Genomic DNA, 24,022 nt, shown 5'->3' with positions numbered 1-24,022 from the left:
AGGTGGAGAGGAAAGAGACAGTAATAAAAATCTGCTCTCAAATTCACAGGGTGGTGGGGAAACAGAAGGTATCCAGCATCTAGCTGAGTTATCTGATGCAGATGTTGAAGGCATAGGTCCCTCAGTGTTGGCTGAAAGAGTTCCTACATTCAGTTTTCTAAGCCTCCCTTCAGAGGCAAAAACTTCTCCCTGCTGCCTAAAGGCAGAACTTGCATTGCTATCCTATACAGCTACTTTGGATGTCTGAACAATTGGTAAGTGCCTCTTGGGTCTCCTCTGTTTCTGAAAATACAGTTCATTCAGATTACACACAGAACCAGACATCTCCAGCCACTCTTTGCTCTCAGCTGCTATCCCACCTGTAATTTGTGTGTGAGTAGCCTAAGAGGGAGGACTGTGCCAGCAAGAAGTTTATATAATGTGCAGAACACTAGTGTGGGGCATCGTACATAGCCACACTTGAGACTTCCTGGTGTGGGAGATATGAAGAAAGAAATAGAAGCTCTGTTCAGTGGTTGTCAGAAAGAAAAAACTCCAAAATCTGGTACCACTCTCCTAAACCCAACAGGGGCAATCACAAAATGAGATCTTAAAGACAGTAGATTATGTCATTCTGCATGACAAGCCCTCCACTCTGCCTTGTGACATTTTAATCTGAAATGAAGCAGTTCTCCAAAGTGGAGAACTCTCCACATGAATAGACTGGGCTGGCAGAGGGGAGCCCCAGGGCAGAAAGGCTCTGCCTTTGCCATGGCTGCTGTCCAGATGGTCCCAAATACACATTGGGGCACCAGCACTGCACAACACGAGTGAAAGTGAGAGGCTTCCTTTACACCATTTAGGAGCTTCCATAGGTTGATGTAAAATGGATCTGATGGTTACCTTTCTTGGATCTGTTATTGACAGCAATATCAACTATATCCAAAGGACAAAGCTCACTTTTGAGGAGTATCAGCACGGGCTTAAAGATAAAAAATGTCATTTTTCTTTAAAGGGATACAACATGTTATGGGTGCCTGGTGTTTAAGTGGTAGGGATGGGAAGAAATTAAAATATGCAGAACACGCCCAAATTGACATCTAGAAATATGGAAATATTTCTTTTAGCTGTATTAAATTGCGATATAAACACTGTAACCCTGTTACACAGTGTAACAATATTGTTACATTGTCAAATCCTTCCTAACTGGTGTATTTAACATAGCAGGTGTAAAAAAGAGGAACAAACCCCTGTATTTTCTCCCTTATACACAAGTCTTTTTCTAACGTAGCAGTTGGAGTATAACCATTTGAGGCATGATCATAAAAATAGAGATTTCCTGCAACTCCCACTGGACTAGTATGCCCATCAGTCACCTCAGCAGTGCTGGTGCCAACATGCATTTCTCTGAAGGGATGCAAAAGAATGGAAACATCTGTGGAAGCTGCATTTCTCCAAGCTTTGTGACCACTAATAAGCTTGTGGCAAGGCTGGATGAAGACATCTGGCAATCAATTTGATTATAGAGTGTAACAGTGGGCAAAGCTTATGTTTTAAACAGCCAGCACTGACAGTTAACAAATTAAAGCTGAGCAGGTACCAGAGAACTGCATGTGACAAAACAAACACTACCTCCAAAGCAACTGAAAATACCTATGTTTCTAAATAACAATACAGCCAAGCAAATGAAACCACTGCTAGCCAACTGCACCAACAACCCTTTTCCTGGACACCTCACTCACACAGGGGTGACCTGAAGAGAAATAGCTAGTCTTCAGCAAAGAGAGCAATAATCACAACATTCAGCATTTATAAGAGAGATAATTATTAACTAAGAGAAACAAAGAAATGGAAATAAGATACAGCAGCATGTTGCCTGCTCATATGCTGTAGGGTGAATGAAAAGGGAACTGTTTTCTGTGCAAAATAATTCGTGAAAGTGTACTTAATATAGGCAACCATGAATAAGATAGTTTCCCACAATACAGTATCTAGAGGTGTCTAGAGACTGGACATTTACAGGTATTTATTTACAGAGTGGATTGTCAATCATGGGAAGATGTGTGCATAATACACTTGAATGTCAGTGTTTAAGAGGCTTTTGGACAATGTCCTTAATAATATGCTGAGACTTTTGGTCAGCCTTGAACTGCTCAGGTAATTGGACTAGATGATCACAATAGCTCTCTTCCAACTGAAATACTTTTTTATTTTCCTTTTCCTTTTCCTTTTCATCATTTCTCAATATGGTTGCTTTCAAATACCTCTGGAAAGATTCCTGCAGTGAAATTACTCCACTTAGAGCTCTTCTAGTTTTCATTTGGGCTGATAGGGTTGGGGCTGGGTGGGACACCATGAGAGAAAGCAGGATTTGATTGACTAACACCTGTGAGAGGGTTAATCACAGCTCAAACAGTCAGATTGATAGTTGTCTAATGTCTCACACCAAGGTATCAGCATTCAAATTCATGGTAACATGCTGACAAAGCACCCCTGAGTAATTATGGGCATATTAGTAAAATAGAAGACACACTGAAAGTGGTTTTGAAGTAAAGCAGTGCTGCCAGCCAGGGGTATCCCAGTCCTGTGAGAGGCTGCATGAGTGCCAAGGGCATTCATGTAATGGAATTAAGGAATGGGCTATTGCAAAAGCCCAGATAGTGAATATTTAGTCCAATAGGATTGCTTTATGACCAATATGAAAGTATTTGTAAGGTACCAAGATTTCTGCCTGGAAAGCATAATTCACTGCTGCAAAAGCAGAACTTGTACAAAGTAGCAATTTTTCTCAGAGGCCAACTACAGGCAAGAGCTGACCATGATCTGGAATGTGAGTTACAAAGAATGCCACACACCAAAGGAACTGATCTGCAGCACAGCATCTGGAAGAAAGCCAAGAAAGCTGAGAATTTTCTTGCATATCAGTTATGTTCTGACATGCTATTCATGTCATTAAAAAGAAAAAAATAATTAGGTGCTGAGAGGGACAAAATTTGAAAAATAAAACATTTTACTACTTTTTAGACTCCATACACTCAAGTAGGCAGATAAGTGGATTTGGCACAATCCTATCTACCTCTAACTTTCACACCATTGTTTATACTAACGATTACTTAATTTTGAATTGGCAAACTTACACATACTTATGTCTGAGAAACTATCTTGTCCATGGAAATGATGGGAATTCAGCATAGTAAGGCAGAAAATGAACATCAAATAAAGGCAGATTATGAACAGAAAGGATTTGTCTAAGCTACTTCATATTCTGGGTACCTCTAGTAACAACAAGTTTAAAGTCATTCCCTAAAAAATGTGAGCAAAACTGAACATACAAAGACTATAACCAGAAAAGTTTGACTGCTGCTTGGTCTGTCAGTTGCTTCCCTCCTTATCATACATTTCTATGTCACAGCTCATAAACAGGACTGGAAATATAATGATACACTTTTATATTACATAATATTTTATTATAGATATTATTATTATAGATATTATTATTATTATCATCATCATCATCCTTATCACTACCCTTATCTTTATGATTATACTACAATGTACTTTTTCTGAGATCCAAATATGACGGATAAATAATAATTTGAAAGATTGCTTAAATCATATACACAATCTGGGTGAGAATGGACAAGGAGCCTCATTATTTCTAAATAATTTGACTTTAGAACAATTTTCTAGTAAAAGGGAACTGAATTAGCAGTTGCTAAACATTTCAATGCAGCTGCTGAGTTATATTAGTCTTGTTCAAAACAGATAATTACTTAATGCTTAAGGAAATATCTTTTCTAACCTTCTAATGCAGGAATTCTATTACAAATAAACTATTTTAAATAAAATGTCTCTGTCTTTTAACAGCCTTTCTATCACAAATCTTTCTCTTTATTCTTTACACCCCAGGTTGCCCAATTCATGGTAGAGGCTGATCTACACTACATCACAAACACAATAGTGACAGTAGTGTAAGATCAAAAAACCACAGCATGAACAAACACAGGCTGCTGAATTCTCTAGCTCATACCAGAAAGAAACTTCAGCATGAAGTACCAAACTACATTTCTTTTGAATAGCAGACATACAGCTTCTAAAAAGAGGATGCCAGACCTTGATGTCTAATCCCAGCAAATGTTACCTTACTCATCAGCAGGTAAATGTGAAGGGATAAAGTCCATAGATGATACTGAACAGACATTATTTTTTCTACACACTTCTAAAAACTGCATAGAAAAGTCCAACATGAACATGTGCCACTAAATATTCCTTTTAAAAAATTTGGGACCAATCTAGCCTAAAGAGCATCTCTGTTCATGGCACAGAATTCTGGCAGCTGATTTTATGAGGAAATTTTGATTTGAAACCTAAATGCTGCTGCTGCTGTTACTACTACTACTACTACTACTACTACTACTACTACTACTACTACTACTACTACTATCAGAGTATTTTCTGGAGTGAAGTGGGCAGGGTGTGCCTGAGATGAGTTCAAGTTTGTCTGGCAGAAGGTCACCAAACATGAAATTTGCTGTAACTTGTTTTCTCTGGGATTTATAATGAGATGTGATGTGAGATATGTCTTCTTGGTCAAGGATATACTTAATTACAGACCATCTCTGGGTTACTTAGAGTTCAAATTACACTGGAAAGGAGCTGTTTATATTGTTTATCATGAGCAGCAGATTTACCATCTGTCTGTATTTAAACTATATAATGTGTCTAAATACCAAGGTGACAGACACATTATGTGCCATTACACAAATATATTGAAATAATTCAAATTAAATGTCCAGAAGATCTTGCAACACACTTGATATGGATTTGTTTATAAAGGTTTGACAAAAGTGTGATAAAGGTTTGACAAAAGTGCCACATGATGGTTCATTACCACTCTAATTAATGAAAAATAGATCCAGTAATAAGCAGCAGTCGCTGCTATCATTTAATGTTCTGAAACAAGGTTTGCCAGCCATGAAGTTCAAGGGCCTGATTACAGATAATGGACTTAAGCTTCCTGTTGGGAATTTGCTCATTCTGCAGCCTCAACAGAATTTGAACTTTTGACATTTCCATCATGTTGTAGCTTGACTAGAGGTGAGATAGAAGCAGCTGTGGTGAAACTGCTAATGGACTAAGTGAAATATATGAAATCTTTCACTCGGCTGGACCACCAGGAAGTGTAGCTGCCCTGGAGAAATGCAATATTACTAGAAGTGGGCTCAAATTTAAAGTGAAGAAAATCTGTAATAGAAGTTTCCACCCCCAACTTTAAATTAAATAAAGTTTAGACACTAGAGTCAGCAATGTGCCCTGGCAGCCAGGAGAGCCAGCCCTGTCCTGGGGCAGCAGGCACAGCATCACCAGCAGGGCAGGGAGGGATTGTCCTGCTCTGCTCTGAGCTGGGGCAGCCTCAGCTCCAGTGCTGGGGCAGCTCTGGGTGCTGCAATGTAACACAGACATTAAACTATTAGAGAGTGCCCAAAGAAGGGCACAGGGATGGGGAAGGGCCTTGAGGGGAAGCGTGTGAGGAGCAGCTGAGGGCACTGGGTCTGTTCAGCCTGGAGGAGACTGAGGGGAGACCTCACTGCAGCTACAGCTTCATGGAGAGGGGAGAGGAGGGGCAGGCACTGATCTCTGCTCTGGGGGGACACTGACAGCACCCAGGGAATGGCCTGAAGCTGTGTCAGGAGAGGTTTAAGTTACATATTAGGAAAAGGTTCTTCACCCAGAGGGTGTTTGGGCACTGAACAGGCTCCCCAGGGCAGTGATCACAGCACCGGCCTGACAGAGCTCAAGAAGTGTTTAAAGTGATTTTACAGTGTCTCAAGTGGAAGCTGCCCTCACAGACTGGGATCTCACTGTGATACACATAGGAGAGTGGCCAGAAGTTTAATTTTGTCAGGTCACATACCACCCTCTGGGAGCCCATTGCCAGAGGAAGGACAATGGACTCTATTTATTTCAGTGTCCCCAAATGGCTTGACAGAGAGTGGATGCCATATATCTTCCCAGTTAGACTTGTTCTCTTTTAGTTTGGAGATCTTCAGTGAGCTAAGTCATAGGCATCAAGTTCTTCCTGGTTTGTCAGCACCCCTGATCTCCAGAGAGCAGTTAGAATATGCATTGCTTGGATTGCTGCTCTTCTGAGCAACACAATACAGCAACACTGCTCTGCAGTGCTAACAGCCAAGAGTGACACACCTGTGTCATTTAGGATTTGCTGTAAGGATGTGCTGCTGTGCCCTTTATATTATGTACACAAGCTCATATGTAATCAGAGAAAATGAGGGATGTCAGGTAACATGGGACAAAATACAAAGCAAGGTTTAATACTACACTCTTATTCCCATTTTTATGGAAATAAATAAGGGTACAAAACTGTCAAGCAATTTGATAGATGTAATTACTAACCTGGTAACACACAGTGATGCTTGATTAACTAATTTGTCAGAGTAGTGACATTGTAGGCACACTAACATAAGCACAGAGCTTTGGCCCTGAATAAAACTTCTCTTGTTATTAGGTTATTAATGGAAAAAATAAAGGCTGTCTAAATGTGACCCTTGAGGCAATCCTCAAATTTGTTATTTCTAGCCCTTAGGCCATTGCCCTATATGATTTGTGTTTAATCACAAAAAAAAAAAACAATCAGGGAAAAGATCTGCTGGAGATATATACCAAATTTAATTAACAGTAAACAGACTAAGTCTTCTAAAATATTATTGTTCCACTGTAACAATAAACTGAAAGAGTAATTGAATGGATGACTAAGTAAATAATTGAAAGTAATAGGGCCAAACTGGCCATGTGCTCTTAAGGAGACCTTAGCACTGACTTCATTGAGCTCCCCCTGAAGCCACCTTTTCTCCAGGATGAACATGTACAGGTCCCTCAGCCTCTCCTTACAGGGCAACTGCTCCAGCACTGATCATCCCCATGGCTTCACTGAACTCACTCCAGTTCTTTATGGTCTTTCAGGTGTGGTGCTGGAGGTGGAAAATGAGGTGCAGTGTCTTGGATGTGGTGTAATGAGCGATGAGTAAAGGGAAATAATCATCTATTGGTTGTGCTCTGGCTAACACAGGCTTCTGACCTTTGCTGCTGCCTCACACTTTGCCAGGACTGCAAAGTCAAGATGTCAGGCTAATAATTACTTTGTCTATCAAGAGCTGCAAGATGACTTGGTTTTTCCTCAAAAGATCAAATCTGGAAAGATGCTGAACATCAGAACATCAGAAACTCTGTTCTGGGATGCTAAAATCCAGAAATGGACTGAAGTCAATCAATAGAAGAAGAGACATGCAGAACAGCTAATGGCAAGAAAACTAAGAAATGTAATTTATTGGTTTAGTTTCCAGAATTTCCAGAACAAAGTTTCCTTTCCATCCAGTGCACCAGCATAGAAAGACATCCACAAGCAATTTGTCTGTTGTCTACTAATAATTCTTGTAGCAAGTGATAGAGCTCCAAGTGGGACAGAAAAGATGCTTTTAAGGCCAGAGACTCTACACAAAAATAGATGAAACAAGAAGAGCAGGTGAATTTCAGAGAAAGGAGGAAATAGCATAATTGAGTGAGGTAAAATTGAGTGATCTGTGCCAGAAGATCTGCCTGAACTATTTCACCAACAATAGGAAGATAGATATGAATAGTTTTAAGAATAGCATAGAAACCTATAGTCTCCCTGTGAATCACAGAATTATTTAGGTTGGAATGGACCTTTAAGATCATTGAGCCAAGCTGTTAACCCACACTGGCAAGTCCACCTCTGACCTATGTCCCTAAGCACCACATCTACATCTTTTAAATATGCAGGATTTTGTACAAAGAAGAACTCCTGCATTCAGCTTTGCTGAGAATTAACACCTCAGAGTGAAGTTAATAACCAGAAAACAACTTGCCAGTTGAGTGGAGACAGGAAAGGGAGGAGACACAAAAGCTGAATCAAACAAACTGCTAGTGTTTCTATATAATGACATTTGGAAGAGTAGCAAAGCAAACATTCTGAGAAAACATTTGAGAAGTCAAATGATTCTGGTAACTTGAAAATTTTTAAAAGTGTTTTTAGTAAAGTTCTACAGTTCTGGTAATTTAATTTTACTAAATTAACACTGGTGCTTTCTTATGATTGGGTCCTGACAAAACCTGACCATTGCAAAATTTCAAGTGCAACATAAAGTCTTAGAATAATGGTTAAGTCTGGTTAAGTCACAGGTTTTGTGATTTCCACTTCCTGCCAGGTATGGAAATCTAGGGGCAAGTGTGTGACCAGGCAAAGTACCTACCCACCTCCTCTTCTGCCCAAACAAAACAAATGCCAAACCTGATACTTGCCCTTCTCCCACGGTTTCATAAAATAGCATAGATGGGGTGTTTCTTTCTGAGGGGGAGACAATCTGGGGTCTCTTCATAGCTGCTCGTGCAACTTCCTCCATTGTAGGAGCAAGGCATCAGCTTAGTGGGAGAAAGTGTGGATTTACCAGGAAGGAAAAAACTTGCTCTACACACTAGCCCTAACCAGTATAGTGGTCTGCTGTGCCAAGGAACACTGTGTAACTCTTGTTTAGAGCAGGATGGCGTTCATCTGCTGCTTACACTGAAACCCATGTGTTTCATGGCTTTAGGCATATGACTCCATGTACTAGCTGCTGTAGAGATGTACGGAAGAACATATTTCCTGCCCCAGCTGATCCATAATAATTGTATTGGGACATAGGCAGATGAAATTAAAGGCTGAAGAGAGGCAGGAAGCTGAGAGAAAAGTTGGGATATTGAGATCTTGAAGTTTCACAGATGATCTATAAAAAAGCATTTTTTTCCAAACTATTAGAAAAATAATAAATTATCAGAGGAGTTTGATCTTTGATTTCTGCCTTTATTGGGAAACTGTTTTCCTGCAGAACCCTTTTCAAAATAGGGTTTTGACTGGTTGTGAGTCTATTCTTGATTGTCACAGACAAATTCAAGAGCAAAGAAAGGAAGGAAGTGTCTTGAAATGCATGCAGAAGAAATAATGAAGAAGATACTGTGTCCTATGCTAGTGTCACTGCAGAGCTGATATGTGGCCTGTCATGCAGAGAACAGCAAACAGGAAGCAGCAACACTGCGAGAAGATTTGTCTAGGGAGGCTTTCAAACTTCTTACAGTGTCTGATCACAGAGGTTAAATAAGAAGAACATGATATGTGCACACATATGTGGTACTATGCATGTACGTACAAGATGTAGTGTGTCTGTTCACAGCATACATCTCCTCTGATTATCAATGACATCAGCTCTCAGCCCCTCATTTGTCCAATATATAGGCCAGCTGTATGAGCTTTTTAGGAAAATGTCTTCTGGAGAACATAAGAAACATGGGCTGGCTGTTTTTTAGGGATGTGATGATTTATATCTAAAGAAACCCTGGGCAGATGAGAGTTGACACACAGCTATCCTGGACTTACAGCAGATTGCTGTAAAGAGAGTCTGATTCCAATAGTTTTCTTTCAGAAACAAAACAGGAGAGGCAAGGTGATTATCTTAAAGTAAACTAGAGCTGTGACACTCACCTATCACACAGAAGGGTTTCCTTGCAAAGCGCAGTCTTCCTTGCCATCCTCGGTATCGACAGCAGCACCCAGCAGACCAGATACGAATAATAAACTCCAAACCAAAGACAACAATCATGACAAATTCCTAGAAACAGCAAATGAGAAAAATGCCTGTTACAGACAACCAACACTTAAACGTCAGGAAACTTATCACTACTGTTTGTGTCTAACAATCCACTTGAGCATCTGAATATTCCAAGCCAAACTTGGGGTTTTGCTGCTCAGGATTCTTTCACATTTACAAGCAGCACATTGTCCCGAGAGCTTCACAGTGAAGGGTCTAAGGCTAACCTGACTGACATTAAGTATCAGCTAAGATTGGCTACTAAATGTGAAACACTGAAGAAATGAATAATATACAAAAATATCAGAGTAAAATACTCAAAGAGTTATACTGAGCATCAGAGCAAAGGTAATTTATACAGCTACTGAAAAATGTTCCAAATCCACATCCATAAAATTACTTCTTAATTTAAAGACTAAAAGTTTTTGGTGATATATTCTCATTGTTGCAATATATAGGTGAAGTAACTGAGATGATGAATTTGAGAAGTCAATCTGTTCCCAGCAGTAGGTTAAGGTATGTGCAAGTGTAGTTACATACAATGCGTATATAATTGTTTGTAAGGCAATAAATGAATGCCCACCCTAGGAATAACTTTGCCTGTAAATTAAAGCATTTAGGAATTTTGCCTTGCTTGTTTGGCCTGCCTTTCTTTCACATTGGAATTTTCTTTAAGATTGTCTATTTTAAAAGCATCAACATATATTTATGCAATTTTTATTCTAAAATTTTAATTACAACAGTGAGGTCAACAAGGTTGCAGTAATGGAGCTTGGAGCACAGTTCAGTTCCATAACCCAAGGAGATCTGCAACTCAATAATATGCAGTAATATACTACATACACAATATATGGAATTGCAGACTTAGATACTCTTCTGGAGTACCATCACAAAGTCATGTGTTTTGAAATGATAGAATAAAAATCTGTGTGTTCACAAGAGGAGAAAAATACTCAATGGAATTTCTTAAACAGCCCATCAAGAAGGAAAGGATGGAAGTCATGTTTTATTTGGCAGCCCAATGTATTCCTGTGTCCAGAAGAAAGTTGTTCCTTGTCAGCCAATTAATTTGTTATGCCTGCAGGATGAGGACAGTAAGAAAGCACTGCAAACAAATTAAATAAAGGAATATTTGCAAGGGTAGGGTTGATCCAATATTGACTTTTCCCCAATAAGCATTTTGCATGCTTTTAGACTGTGAGACCCTACAACTCTACTAGCCAATGTGTCAGCTCAAGCATTAATTTACCTGAACAAATGGTATAATTAATGTTGTGCCATGTAATGGCTCTTTACTAGATTATGATTACTGGCAGTCCACTGAAATATCATTGACTTAATTGCTTTTGCTGGCATAGAACAATTTGAAAACATAGTATTCCTTCCTAAAACATCAGCTTGTGTAGCTACATTACATTGAAAACACTTTTAGAGGCTTCTTCAATGTCATTTTTGGTTTTGTAAATCCCATATTGAATGCCTGAGTCACAAAAGTAGAATAAGATCCCTCTGCTAAAACGTGGCTGAAAAAAACTGCCACATTTTTTATTAGAAAAGAACACATGGAAAAATGAGTGTGATTGTTTAAGCTTTTCTTTTTATTCCACTACAAGAAACTTCAATTTAATTCCATGGGCAATGTTATTGCACAACTTCAGAAAGGATTATGTACAAAATTGAAAAAGTCCCCATATAGTAACAATAATTCCTAATAGTTGGCTACCCTGTGGTACATTTCCTTGTAGGAAATTCTGTGTAGGCCAAGAATAAAATGGACAGGAAGCCAACTGGAAAAAAAGAAGAATATGTATTCTAGTTATTTAACTACCACTTTTATAGTGGTAGTTAAATCATGAATTGTCAAATCTGGTTTACACATTGTTCGATGATGTCTCTGAATTTACGAGGGTTGATGGCAGCCCTCCAGGCCATCCAACATCTGATTCTCCTATGGAAATTTCTTCTCTGGGTTAGGGTAAAAGGTACTGAAGGAAAGGAGGGCTGAGAAGCATGAAACATTCTTTTCTTCTTGAAACTTTATCCCATTTCATTTGACTGAAGTTTGCTGTTTGGCTGGCAAACACACGGTGTGCACGGACAGGCGGTAGGTTGTGTAAGTACAGTGAAATTGTCCCAGGCATCCTCCAGAAGTGATCCACACACACAGGAGTGTGTCCTCTCCCGTACTCCAGACCCTGGCAGGGCCTCTGATGGGGAACTGGCAAGGACAGAAAGTACTTGACAATCCTGGAAGCACTAGTCCACAGCTTCAAGTCAGTTCAAATAGTATCACAAAACTGCTGGTAGGAGTTGGAAAGAGGGAATTTTTTTGGACAGTTTACTTTTCTGGTTCCTACCAGTGCTATAAAGTTTAGTATTTATTACCTATACTATTGTTAGCTATTACTAGGTGCTATTCTTGCTCAGTGAGACAAACATGAGAAAAGTTATTGTGTGCTGAAAGCATGTTTCAGAGAGTCTGTGTACTACACAGACCTTTGTGTGTTAAAGACTGAAATCACATTTGTCTCTCACACACAAACACATATACTAAAAAGAGAAACTTCTTGGAGATACATCCCATTACTCTCCCATATTTTGGGAGAGAAAACGAGCAAGAAGATATTTTGTCAAACTTTATTGTTTTTTTTGGTGGGTGGGGCAAGAGTATAGGATTTTTCTTGAGGAAACAATGCAAAATATCTCAGTACATTCCTTGAGAAAAAGTTACCATTTCTAAAACCATTAAAAATTTATGCATGGTAATGTCATCTCAAAATTAACTAAAGCTTTTATTACTCAAACAATATAGCAACTGTAATTATATTGAGCTCAAATACAGTAAATATGTTTCCGTGCACTGGTATGCTAAAAGAACTGCTGCTTTTGAAAATGCTATATATGATTTTCTCCCAATCATAACAAGTTTCTGTAAATTTTAAAGTACACTATAAGCTTTAATAAAATATATTGAAGAAAATGTAGATGGAGTTTCACACTTATTTTTGCACTTACTGAAAGAGTGATGTTTCTGATCTTTATATCCTAATGATTACTACTTCCTCAAAGAGAAGATTGTTTTGAAGGGAATAAATATAAAATATAATAAAGTCAAAAGGGAAAGAATTTTCTGAAAAATCAAAATGCATGGAAACAGAACTCCTCATAGTACTACACACAACAGATTTGTTTTATTTTGGATTGATTCAGGTCAAAACCAGAGAGAGATAAGGAACTCCACACTACTGTTTAAAAGAGTAATGCTTTAGTAGTCAGGACACTCAGTCAAAATGTTAAGGCTAATCTCTGTCAGGGTTAATACAGGCCAGGGAATGACATTATTTTTTCTTATGGCAGCCGTAAAATTACAAGGTTCTTGGTCTTCCATGGGCAAAAATTGGAAGGATGCATCCCAAACAAGATCAGGATTTTAATTTTTACATTTCATTTGGAAAGCTTATTGCCAACTTAAGCATAAATCTAGGCTTTGAAATAACTTGGGTTTGGTTCCTAGCAATTGAAACAGAAGATCAGAACATAATTGGAAAGGCATGTGATGGAATAAATCATTAGACTTCATGCTTTGTAGACTGAAGAAATGATGCATTCCAAGTATCTCTGTCCTACATATAATAGAATGGAACATCATTAATTTTGAATTACTTATGAGAATAAGAAACATTTACATCAGAATGGGAAAATCTTGCTCTGTTTATAAATCTGGCCCTCTTCAAAATTAAGCAAGGCTGGATTTGATGAGCAAGTTAAAATTTACTGGAAACTAAACCCTTCCCTTTCTAGGTAGGGCAGAGGTGCATTGGCCTTTGCTATTTCTTGCTTTTGCCCTGTCTTATCCTTTTCCAATCACAGCTGCCTTTGGCCTCACACCAGAGTTACCACAATCTGTCACTTTTTTGGCTGTTCAAGCTCATGGTTAGCACCTCCCAGTAACCACTATGGCAGATGCACTGGTGGTTCAGACAGTGGAAAGTTTTTCTTCCTTCTCCAAGCACAGCTCATCCAAACTGATGAGCTTTTCCTTCTGAAACGTTTCTGCTCATGCAGCTCCAGCCCTTGGGCTGACAGGTTCACTTGCTTATTTTTGGCTAGCAGTGTACTGCTGAAGGTTTTTACATGTGTGTGCCTGGGTTGTTACACCACTGGAACAAGGGTCATACAAGTGGCAGGAAAAGAAAACAAGAGATCATCCAGAGCAAGGTTTTGTTAATAAAAGGTCTGGGAGGACTCTAATCAACAGGGTTGATGATTAAGCAAATCAAGCATACTTTGTACAATCCACCACTTTCTCCTCCGTTTTTTTTTCCCTCTTATTCAATTAGGACACATGACTGTTGAAATTGTTTACATTAATATGCTTCTCAAGCAGTTTTTAATGATAAGGATTTCCCTAAGCATAACATTTTAACAGCAAAAAAAAAGTTTATATAATAGCTTTCTCACTCTTTAGCATAACTGCTTATTAAAATAATTTGCTGATGATGAAGCAGGTGCCTTCACTGTAGATTGTAACTTTAGGGAATTAAAGCTATTTTTGCAATAAGAAAATGACCAAAGCTGAGCACTCTGTGCTGATCTAGGATGCTTCTGGCTTTTTTGCAATGTGTAAATGAACTGAGGCTTAGATATAAGAAATCCGCCCATAAGAGAATGTCTCTGCTTTTATTTTAATTATATTTCTTGTATGGAAATGGAGATTTTAATTATTCTAAAGGCTAATGAAGTAGCAAAACACATCCACAGACTGATATGAGGATCTGCCTCCCTAAAGCTCATAGGAGAACTGTGTTTACAACTGACATTGTCAGAAGTCAGAAAAATGGACAAGAACAGACCAAATGAATCCTCTGAAATAAGCTTTAGTAGGGCACAAGGGTTTCCCTTCTGAAGACAACATCTCTTCAGTGTGGCTGCACTGCAGATCCTCATCAGGTGAAAATCAGCAAGCCTCACTACACTAACACAACAGCAGAACACAAGCAACAATGATATCTGCTTGGGATATATCCCCTCTTCCTTAAAATCTCTTAAACAGGCAAGTCCAGTGTTTCCAAATCATTTTGAAAGGAGGGAGAATAAACATGTTGTCATACTTTAATTTATGGCTGACTGGTTTAAGTATGTCACCAGCTGCTGAAATATCTTTATGGTGACACATGAACACTTGATACTATCCAAACAGTAATGCTCTATTACTCATAGTCAAAGAGGATGAGATTGTTTTATCATTCAATTAAAGCAAGAACAGAACACCTCAGCTTATCAACAACATCCATCTCCAAAGCCAAAAAAAACCCTTTACTGATTCCAGGTACTGAGCTCTAAAGCTGGGCTGTACACTTTAAAGATATGCCATTGGGATGTGAGGGGAAGCACAATACTGATCTGTCTCAATGAAACTTGACAAGAGTCTGGGTTTTTAATAGTTATGATGCAGATGCTGCTGTAGGACTACAGGCAATATGTGTTATACTGGCCATTCTCCAGATTAAAACAAGCAGGTCAGAATAGGTGCATGCTTCATAGTTTAAAACAATAGTAAATTTGAACACATTTGTGTTTTTCCTGGTTCAACACTAAAAAGGGGAAATCTTTGGTCTAAACAGCTAACAAGCATGTATACATGTGCATACATACACTTAAGAAACTAATATTTTAATTCTTTCCAACTGCAGTTGAACAGAGGGAGACACAGCCATAAATCTGAAAACATAACCCAGAATAGAACCTATTAGTGGCATTTAAATCACAACCAGAGGCTTCACTTCAGCTGCCAGTGCAATAAACAATAAGCATGAAGTGAAATTTATGCACCTTTTTATCTTTTATCAGTTTTATAATGGATGTGATACTTTTAGTGCACTTGATTTTCCATATCATAATTAAGAATTTCCATGTTGATTCTACATTAAAAAGATGATTATAGAGAAATCAAATTTGTGCCTTTTACTCAAATACACAACTACAAATCTATTGATATAATATGAAAATCCCTGTTATATGCCTAGTCCATGTTACATATATTACTTCTGCTATCCAGCTTTCTTTTAGCTTTTAGTATTTATACCTGATGTGGCACCCATCAGTCATGCCTCTTCTTTATTCCTTTGCAACAGAAAAAAGCTGTGAATTTTTATTTCCGATAAAACCAGTTTTGAATCAGATAGTACAACCCAGCAGTAGAATTACATTGATACCATTTATTTATGTTCTTCATAATCTCTTATAAAGACAAATACTTACAATATCAGACACAATGCATGATTCCTACCACTGAAACTGTGTAATTCCTTCCTTAGCATCCTCTGCCTCCCCAGAGCAGCAGACTCACTTCACATCACCATCATGGGCCAACTGCTGAGGACCTGCATGTGCCCAAATCTCCTGGGGGACATGGTTCTTCTAGGGACACTCTGGTGATCTGAATACCCTCTTTCAAACTGGGAAAAGGGCAATGGGAAACACTGACTTCTCCAGGTCTGTCCTGCTCTTCCCCAGATACTGCATCACCTTTAAACAAAGTGTTTTCCAGCCATGTGCACTCACTGCTTTGTGCCATGCCACTTGTTTATGCGTCAGGTCCAACTACACATCTAAGAGAATTCCTTAAAGGAGATGATTGCATAAAAGTCACATTAGAGAATAATTTTCTACTTTCCAGAACATTTTTACCCTTCTCTGTGCATGTTCATATTTTCTTTCTCTTAAGTGAGATCTCAGCAGTAAATGGTCTAAGTTTGGTTTTAAATTTGTCCTTGTATTGAAAATAAAGAAGCTCTGTACAGCTGTACCCAGGCCTTCACACTTCCTCTGTGATTTCTTCACGCATTTTTTTCTGCTGTAGTCACATTTCTGATGTCACATTAGAGGCAGAAGTTCAAGCACATGCCTTTGTAGCAACACAGATGCAAATTTTTCCTTCCAAAATGTTTGTGAAGAATTTTGTATCTTTTCTCTGTCCAAAACAAGTGTAGAATGGGCATCAGATCTCTGAATCCTTTTATGCCATGGCATCCATATTGATTTTGTACTGATGGAAGGGTTTAGGCAGATTGTTATGGCTGGTCATGTGCATGTGAATTAACTGATAACATCTGACATGCTGTACAGAAGAGTAGAACAGCATGTTCACTCTTTTATTCTTTGGCCTTAGCATGTTTGTAGTTGTTAAATGCTGCATTTAAATATTAACATGTTATTTATGTCAAAATTCATTGTCAAAGTTCATCAAGAGAGCTTTCCCAGGTGTTCACCTATGCATGTTTTAACCACTCTGAGACCTAAGTGCATCTCAGTTGATGTATACTGAAATGTTACCAGTACCAAAAATTTTCAGAAAACAGCTTCAAGAAAGTTTTTTCTGACAGTTTGCAACTTTTTACAAGCTGGTCTTGGTAGGCACTCAACCCTATCGGCCAAAATCCTGTTCACACATTTAGTTTCTCAAAAATATCACCTCATCAAATATTTCTGCTACTTGGTGAAGTATTTGGTCATAATATTTTTATTCAGTTCCTTAAGTTCTCTGAAAAAGTTGACTTAATCCCCTTTTTAGTCAAATAACTGGATTTTGAGAGCCAGTATACCAAATCTTCACACATCATGCCATTTGCTGACTGTTTTGCAGTTTTTCCTATTACTATTTTTCCAGGCTTATGGAATTTTGGTCTCTTGGAAAAAGAAAACATATATATATCTTTGTGAGCCATACATTTCCTGTGATCATATCTTCATATGGTACAATTAGCCAATTCCTGTCTGGTTCAGTTGTGATATCAAAGTTATTATTATTGTCCTGTCCATGACATACACCCTTTCCTTAGGTACTTCATGAAAACCTAAAAATCGAAACCAGCCAGTATTTATTTTGCAAATTCACCTTTGAAATTCATCCGCGACTCAGGGTCCTCAGGACTGAACTTAATTCCACTGTGTGTCTGTGATTTACCATCACCTTCACTTTGGGTGGATTTTTTCATTATAGGTATGTCTACTCTGGATTCCTAGAGATTTTTTCTCATTTGTTTGTTTTTGCCTGTATTTCATTACTTATTTCATGGAATCACAAAATCACACAGCAAGCTGAGTCAGAAGGGACCCACAAGGACCAATAAGTCCAACTCCTGGCCTTGCACAGCACCATCCCCAGGAGTCACACCTTGTGCCCAAGAGCATTCTTCAAACACTTCTAGAGCTCTGTCAGGCTTGGGGCTGTGATCACTTCCCTGGGGAGCCTGTTCCAGTGCCCAAACACCCTCTGGGTGAAGAACCTTTTCCTAATATGTAACTTAAACCTCTCCTGACACTGCTTCAGGCCATTCCCTGGGTGCTGTCAGTGTCCCCCCAGAGCAGAGATCAGTGCCTGCCCCTCCTCTCCCCTCTCCATGAAGCTGTAGCTGCAGTGAGGTCTCCCCTCAGTCTCCTCCAGGCTGAACAGACCCAGTGCCCTCAGCTGCTCCTCACACGCTTCCCCTCAAGGCCCTTCCCCATCCTTGTGCCCTCCTTTGGGCACTCTCTAATAGTTTAATGTCTGTGTTACATTGCAGCACCCAGAGCTGCCCCAGCACTGGAGCTGAGGCTGCCCCAGCTCAGAGCAGAGCAGGACAATCCCTCCCTGCCCTGCTGGTGATGCTGTGCCTGCTGCCCCCAGGACAGGGTTGGCCCTCCTGGCTGCCAGGGCAGTTTCCATCCTCCAGGACCCTCAAGTCCCTTTCCCTGGCACTGCTTTCAGCATCCCATTCTCCAGTCTGTCTGTACATCCTTGCCCATCCCAGGTGCAGAATCCAGCACTTTCCTGTTGAATTTCATGTGGTTGGTGGTTGCCCAGCCTTTCATTTGTGGGGCCTCCCTGCTCTGGGGGGAGTCAGCAGCTCCTCCCAGCTCTGCATTGTCTGTGAACTTGCTCGGTATCCCTTTCCAGTCCTGCCTCCAAGTCATTTATGAAGATGTTGAAGAGCACAGGGCTGAGATGGAGCCCTGTGGAACCCCAGTAGTGACAGGTTCCCAGTCTGATGTCACCCCACTCACTGCAACCCTTATTGCCCAACACATGAGTTGCTCTCCCATTGCATGGTGTGTTTATCCAGCTGTGTGCTGGACATTTGCTTGAAATCACAGTTTTTACACGGAATCTTGCAAACAGATTTCTCCTGTCACTTGAGAAAAGTTCACATTTCCAATGCAGCAAGATGTGTCCTCACGTGCTTTGTCACATCTCTGCAAAGAGATGGAGTGATATGCAGCTTTTCTGTCACTCAGATGCTGGATTTTCCCTAGATTTCCAAACAGCTTTCATATCACTGATATGCTGCTTTCTTCAAGACTTTTCCTTTTGACATTTAATGGTTTGTAGAATTTTTTCCTTGCATGTTATTTTTAACCATGTACTTTGGCTTTCCTCTGGGGACATATTCTGCATTTCCATTTGGCAAATCAATATTTCCCTGACAAAGGTCAGGTCTGAATTTCTGATAGAGAGTTTGATATCTATCCAATATCTGTGGCAATCTAAACTGTTTCTTGCCTGTTTTAAGGATGTAGCTCTCGAACTTCATATCAAACTCTGGCATGAAACCAATAAAACTCAATACTTCAGGATCTAGCATAAATTATTAGAGATCCACATCTTCAGAAACTTATTCCTTGAAGGTGATTTCCCATGCTACCTTGTTATCTATCATTTCAAGTGATAAAAAAAGAAAAAGGCACATTATGGGAAGAGCAGTTGTGTAAGGAATGTTGCTTATTTGTCCTTAAAGGAAGTCCAGGACAGCTGGTTTGGTTTTTTAGCACAACATGTTGATCAGTCTAAAAGGAGATATGCTTTTCTCTCCTCAAAGAATTAGATCCTTATTAATCTAAAGCCTGCCACCCCATTACTGACATCTAATCCTCCCCATTTTCCACTCTTAATTTCAAAATCCTCCTACAGATTCCGTGTTCTCCAGAGAAAGTGGACACTGGAAAGGCTGGCTAAAAGGCTTTTTATATATATTTGCTGCCTTTGAATATTAATTCTATTCATTTTAGGAAACAAAGGGAATCAGAAACTGATTGTTCTCAGTACCAGTACATTCTCTCCTGACTCTCTGCATGTAGCCATACAATGTCATAAACTAGATAAGCTAACAACAGCTCTTATACAGGAACTGATAACAATGACATGAATCAGTGTAATGTACCTATTTAGAAATTCAACACTGTCTTTCTTACTATAGTTTAGTCATTTTAATATTAAAATTGTACAAGGTCATGAACTTGTTCCATTTATCACTAACTTGGTTTTGCCATTTCCATTCATCTTTCTCCACTGCACATTACCACCCACTTCTCTATATGTGCTCTATTCATTCGGAGGAATGGAAAATAATTTTTTGGATGGCATTTCATCCAGCAGCCACTGACTTGTGGGCAACTCTAGTGATCCTAATATTGCACATCAAATGTAGATTTCTTGTTAAATGCAGCTGATTGGTGGTTCTGCTCTGGCAATGACAAAATCTCTCTTGCCTTCTATTGCATTTGTTGCTGAATGCTGTAGCACTTGAGGTAACTGTTCATAGTCATCCTACCTTCTTCAAGTGATTCACTTATGAGATTATTTTTTCCCTAATTGTAGATCACATATGCAGTTTTAATCATCTTCAGTCGTCAAACTCATTTAAGATTTCCCAGTAGAACATAATATATTGCAATTTTAATTACAATAGAAAAATTATTCTGTTCAGTGTGTGATTTCCAATCTTTTCTTTACAAAGGTAATTTCTGCTTAATATGGAAGAATAAAAGAAAAGAAAGGACAGAAGATTGCTAACAATATAATCAATCCCAGAACATATCAATAATAGGCTTATGCCAGGAGTGAGGCATCTTTATTCTCTGATCTGTTGAAGTGTACTTGTTACCCTCAGCATTGTTGACAATATATATACCTTCTGCTGACAGTATATATACCTTCTTCTGACAATATATAGATATCTCAAGAGTTTTAGGTGCAGTGCTGTGTTCTGTTTTTAGGAAATAATTTTTATGGTTACTTTCATCTCTCTCTCCATAGCTACAGTGTGTAGTTGTTTGTTAGAGAGCTTTGCTGGTTGGTTGGAAGTGCCAACTCTGCCTTCTGAGAGGAGAATTCAGCTTTGAGGACAGCCACTGTTTATAATAACTCCGTCTTTTAATTTACATTTTTGCTTTCTGTCAGACTTCCTCGTAATAACTTTTACTTTCAGCAAAGTGCATCCAGCACTCACGTTTCCAGTGGGAAGTCTGTTCTGTTTCCACACAAAGGTTTACAAGCAGTCATGATGAAATTTGTTCAGATTTTTTAACAACAGACAGCTCTGACTTGGTAAAATCTGTATACATAATAGGAGAGCATCAATTTAAACAGAAAAGATGCGAAAATATTCATTTTTATATGGTAAGAATATTTTCAAAGCTAACAGGTAGTTTATTATGGCATGGTTGGTTTGTTTTTGCTTATGTTATTATAATACATGAATCCAAACAAGACTGAAAACATTAAGGTTTTTACTTTATTAACATTATATTTCCCTCTCTTAGTCTGTCTTTGATAACATCACTGTTGTATCTCTAATGTAATTTTTCAGAGATTTCTTTGAGGAATTTTGAAATTTCAAAGCTAAGATTTGATTTGGAAAATAAAACACTAGAAATCAGTATTTCTTGAGTAACTGATTTTGAGTTTTAACAAACTCGCTGATTTTTAGCTCTGGGATCAATTAATCTGTTTTTCTCTGAAGAAGACTCAACAAAATTCTAGTATTATGGTCTATCCTTTACTGTTAGAAATGTATTTATAATTGAAATTTTTCAAGATCATTTTTACTTTTTATGCCTTGATAGCTGGTCCTATAGAGCCATCATTAAGTCCTTTGCATAGCAAGAGAATTCAAGTGCTGGTACAATCTAAATTGAAAAATGCTATTTGTTTTTTTTAAACTGAGCAATATCCATCTCTGCTTTTAAAATCCGCCCTGGCTAGCTTTACAATGCTGTAGCAGATTTGTATGATAAAATTCTTGTGAGTGGACTTACTTCCTAGAGCAGAGACAAATTGAATATATGCTTACCTGCTATGGGGCAGCTTTACCCTATGGTTTTAAATCAGTGTGTACACTCTTTGTTTTATAGAAAAATATTAAGAGAAAAAAAAAAAAGGAAATATATTAATTGCTAGAAGCACTTGGTGGACTCTCCTTTTGGGTTTGTGTAAGTGACCACAGTACATGGAGAAACCAGCTTCATCCTGAACACGCTGTCTGCTTTTATATCTTGGGAGCTATTTCTGCCTGAAGAATGTGTTCCTAGAGTACATTTTTAGAGGCCTTTATTCTACAAATCTGGGTACAGCTTTCTACACCAGCCATTTTCAGAGAAAACCACAACACTGATTTGATAAAACCAATCCTGCAGAAATTCACTTGCATTTTTCCATCTACCCATCTTGATTAAAAATTAAAATTACAAAAGAAAATGGGATGCTTTCTCACTTCAATGAAAATGAAATTTTGTTTCCTATGACCTTAATCTGAATTTTAAGACAAAAGTTCTAAAATAATCAAATAGACAAATAATATTTTTTGCCAGATCAAATGAAACTTTTAAACTGATCCAAGACCTTTCTTTATTCTCAATTTGTCAAATCTTCCTGGGTCAACAAAAAATATTTTATTAATTTTCTGGCATTGACAGCAAAGAAACAGAAGTGAAGCAGAAATTCACATAACTTTCAGCTTTAGTTGAAAATAAAATTAAAATATAGAGAGTTTGGTCAAGAGAGTAGATGACCTTGAGTTCCAGAAAATATTCTTTCTTGGCTATCTTCCCCAAAAGATTTGATTTTGCCTTCACAGCCTCAGTTTTACTCCCCTTGTGTTTATTATTTGATAAAGTGCTAGCAGATGTACTTGTAGATCAGCAATACACCAAAAATTATTTACTTGCTATGTTAGTTGGATTCTTAAGCTGCTTGTGGTTTATTTTGATGCTGAAGTAGATTTTTATTCTACTGCCTGTCTGGGATATATCACTGTTACAACTCAAGTGCCAGAAGTTGTGTGCACAGATGAGGCGGAAGCATCATTATCATGGTGGGTATAAGGAGTTTTATCTGATGCTCTCCTTCCAGTTACTCTTATTTTTTCTGGACACAAATCTAACCAAATGGATTACTGATGCAACAATCCAACAACACCATATGTAACATGCACTTAATTTATCTGCATGACTTTCATTTGAAACATAAGATTAAAATATTAAAGGTGTTTCCCTTGACAGGTTTCCTGATAAGAAGATGCCTTGGAACACAGTAATGCTCGTGTGAATGCCAGAATTGGAGCTGGATCCAACACAACACAGCAGGGCAGGTTTGGCTCAGCCTGAGCAGAGCTCAGGCATTTCTGCAGCCCACATAAGTGCATTAACCTCTGCTGAAGCTCAGAAGCCCTCAGCTATTACTGCTCTCCTAAATGATTTGCTTTGAGCTATCACATGTTGTTGCATGTTTCTGAGAGAGTATTTGGGATGCAGTGATTAGGAGATATGTTCTCGGCTCCCTTGTAAGGCACAGCTCAGGCAGATAAATGGAACTGACTGGAAGAATAATCTCAGCTCCTCTGGCCTTTCTGAGAAGGAGGGAAAGGTTTGCTCAGCTCATCTACACTTCCCTCTTCAATCTCCCTTTGTAACTGTGAATAGCTGCAATACGTCAAGAGCCACAGGTGCCACTGCACGCAGCAGCCCAGGTATTAAGTTGAAGGGACATTACATTAGCTTTTTAGCCAATTAACATGGCTGTAGGGGACACCATCTGGAATAAATCTGCAAAACAAACAGTTCACAGAAACCCAGCAGGCAGCTCTATGGATTGTTATATTTGTACGGTACTTCATTAGAAAATAAACACACATCTTCTATTTCAAGCACAAAGCACAAGCAGTATTAAACCAGATCTGATAGTACAGCTGTCTTACTAAATGACACATTTGGAAGAGCTGTGTGAATCACTGCAAGGAAAAGGTTGCAAAAACTCTAGTGACTGCAGTTAGGTGTTGGCACAGCCAAAACAGCTGCTCTTGAGTTTACGTAGGAATGCATTTTCCTCTTGGTTTGTGGTTGCAAAAGTCTGTTTTGATAACATTGTTAATATCAGCTAATAATTCAGTATGTAGAGAAGGAACAAACCATGCATCAGCAAACTGCAATAAAGCAGTCAGCTTTAGCCTGCTTACGGAACTTTATACTTTGCTGTGTTTATATTTTTCTCCATTAGAGACCCATGGCAGGAGATGCAAAATTTATCATCACTAGGTTTATTCCTGCCAAAGGTTTGCTGAACAGGCTAT

At 38.6% G+C, this 24,022-nt stretch overlaps 1 protein-coding gene across 4 annotated transcripts in view; it reads right to left on the bottom strand.

Moving 5' to 3' along the window:
• The window catches only part of KCNQ5 (potassium voltage-gated channel subfamily Q member 5), a 268,932-nt gene that overhangs the window by 57,428 nt on the left and 187,482 nt on the right, over nucleotides 1-24,022 (bottom strand). For all 4 annotated transcript variants that reach the window (XM_079299139.1, XM_079299141.1, XM_079299140.1 and 1 more), the window contains exon 3: nucleotides 9,533-9,659. In XM_079299139.1, coding sequence (XP_079155265.1) covers nucleotides 9,533-9,659 — 127 coding nt within the window. The remainder of the gene's footprint in view (nucleotides 1-9,532; nucleotides 9,660-24,022) is intronic.

This window comes from Erithacus rubecula (assembly GCF_903797595.1).
Source record: "Erithacus rubecula genome assembly, chromosome: 2".
NCBI lineage: Eukaryota > Metazoa > Chordata > Aves > Passeriformes > Muscicapidae > Erithacus > Erithacus rubecula.
This window is presented reverse-complemented; position numbering and strand designations above follow the sequence as displayed.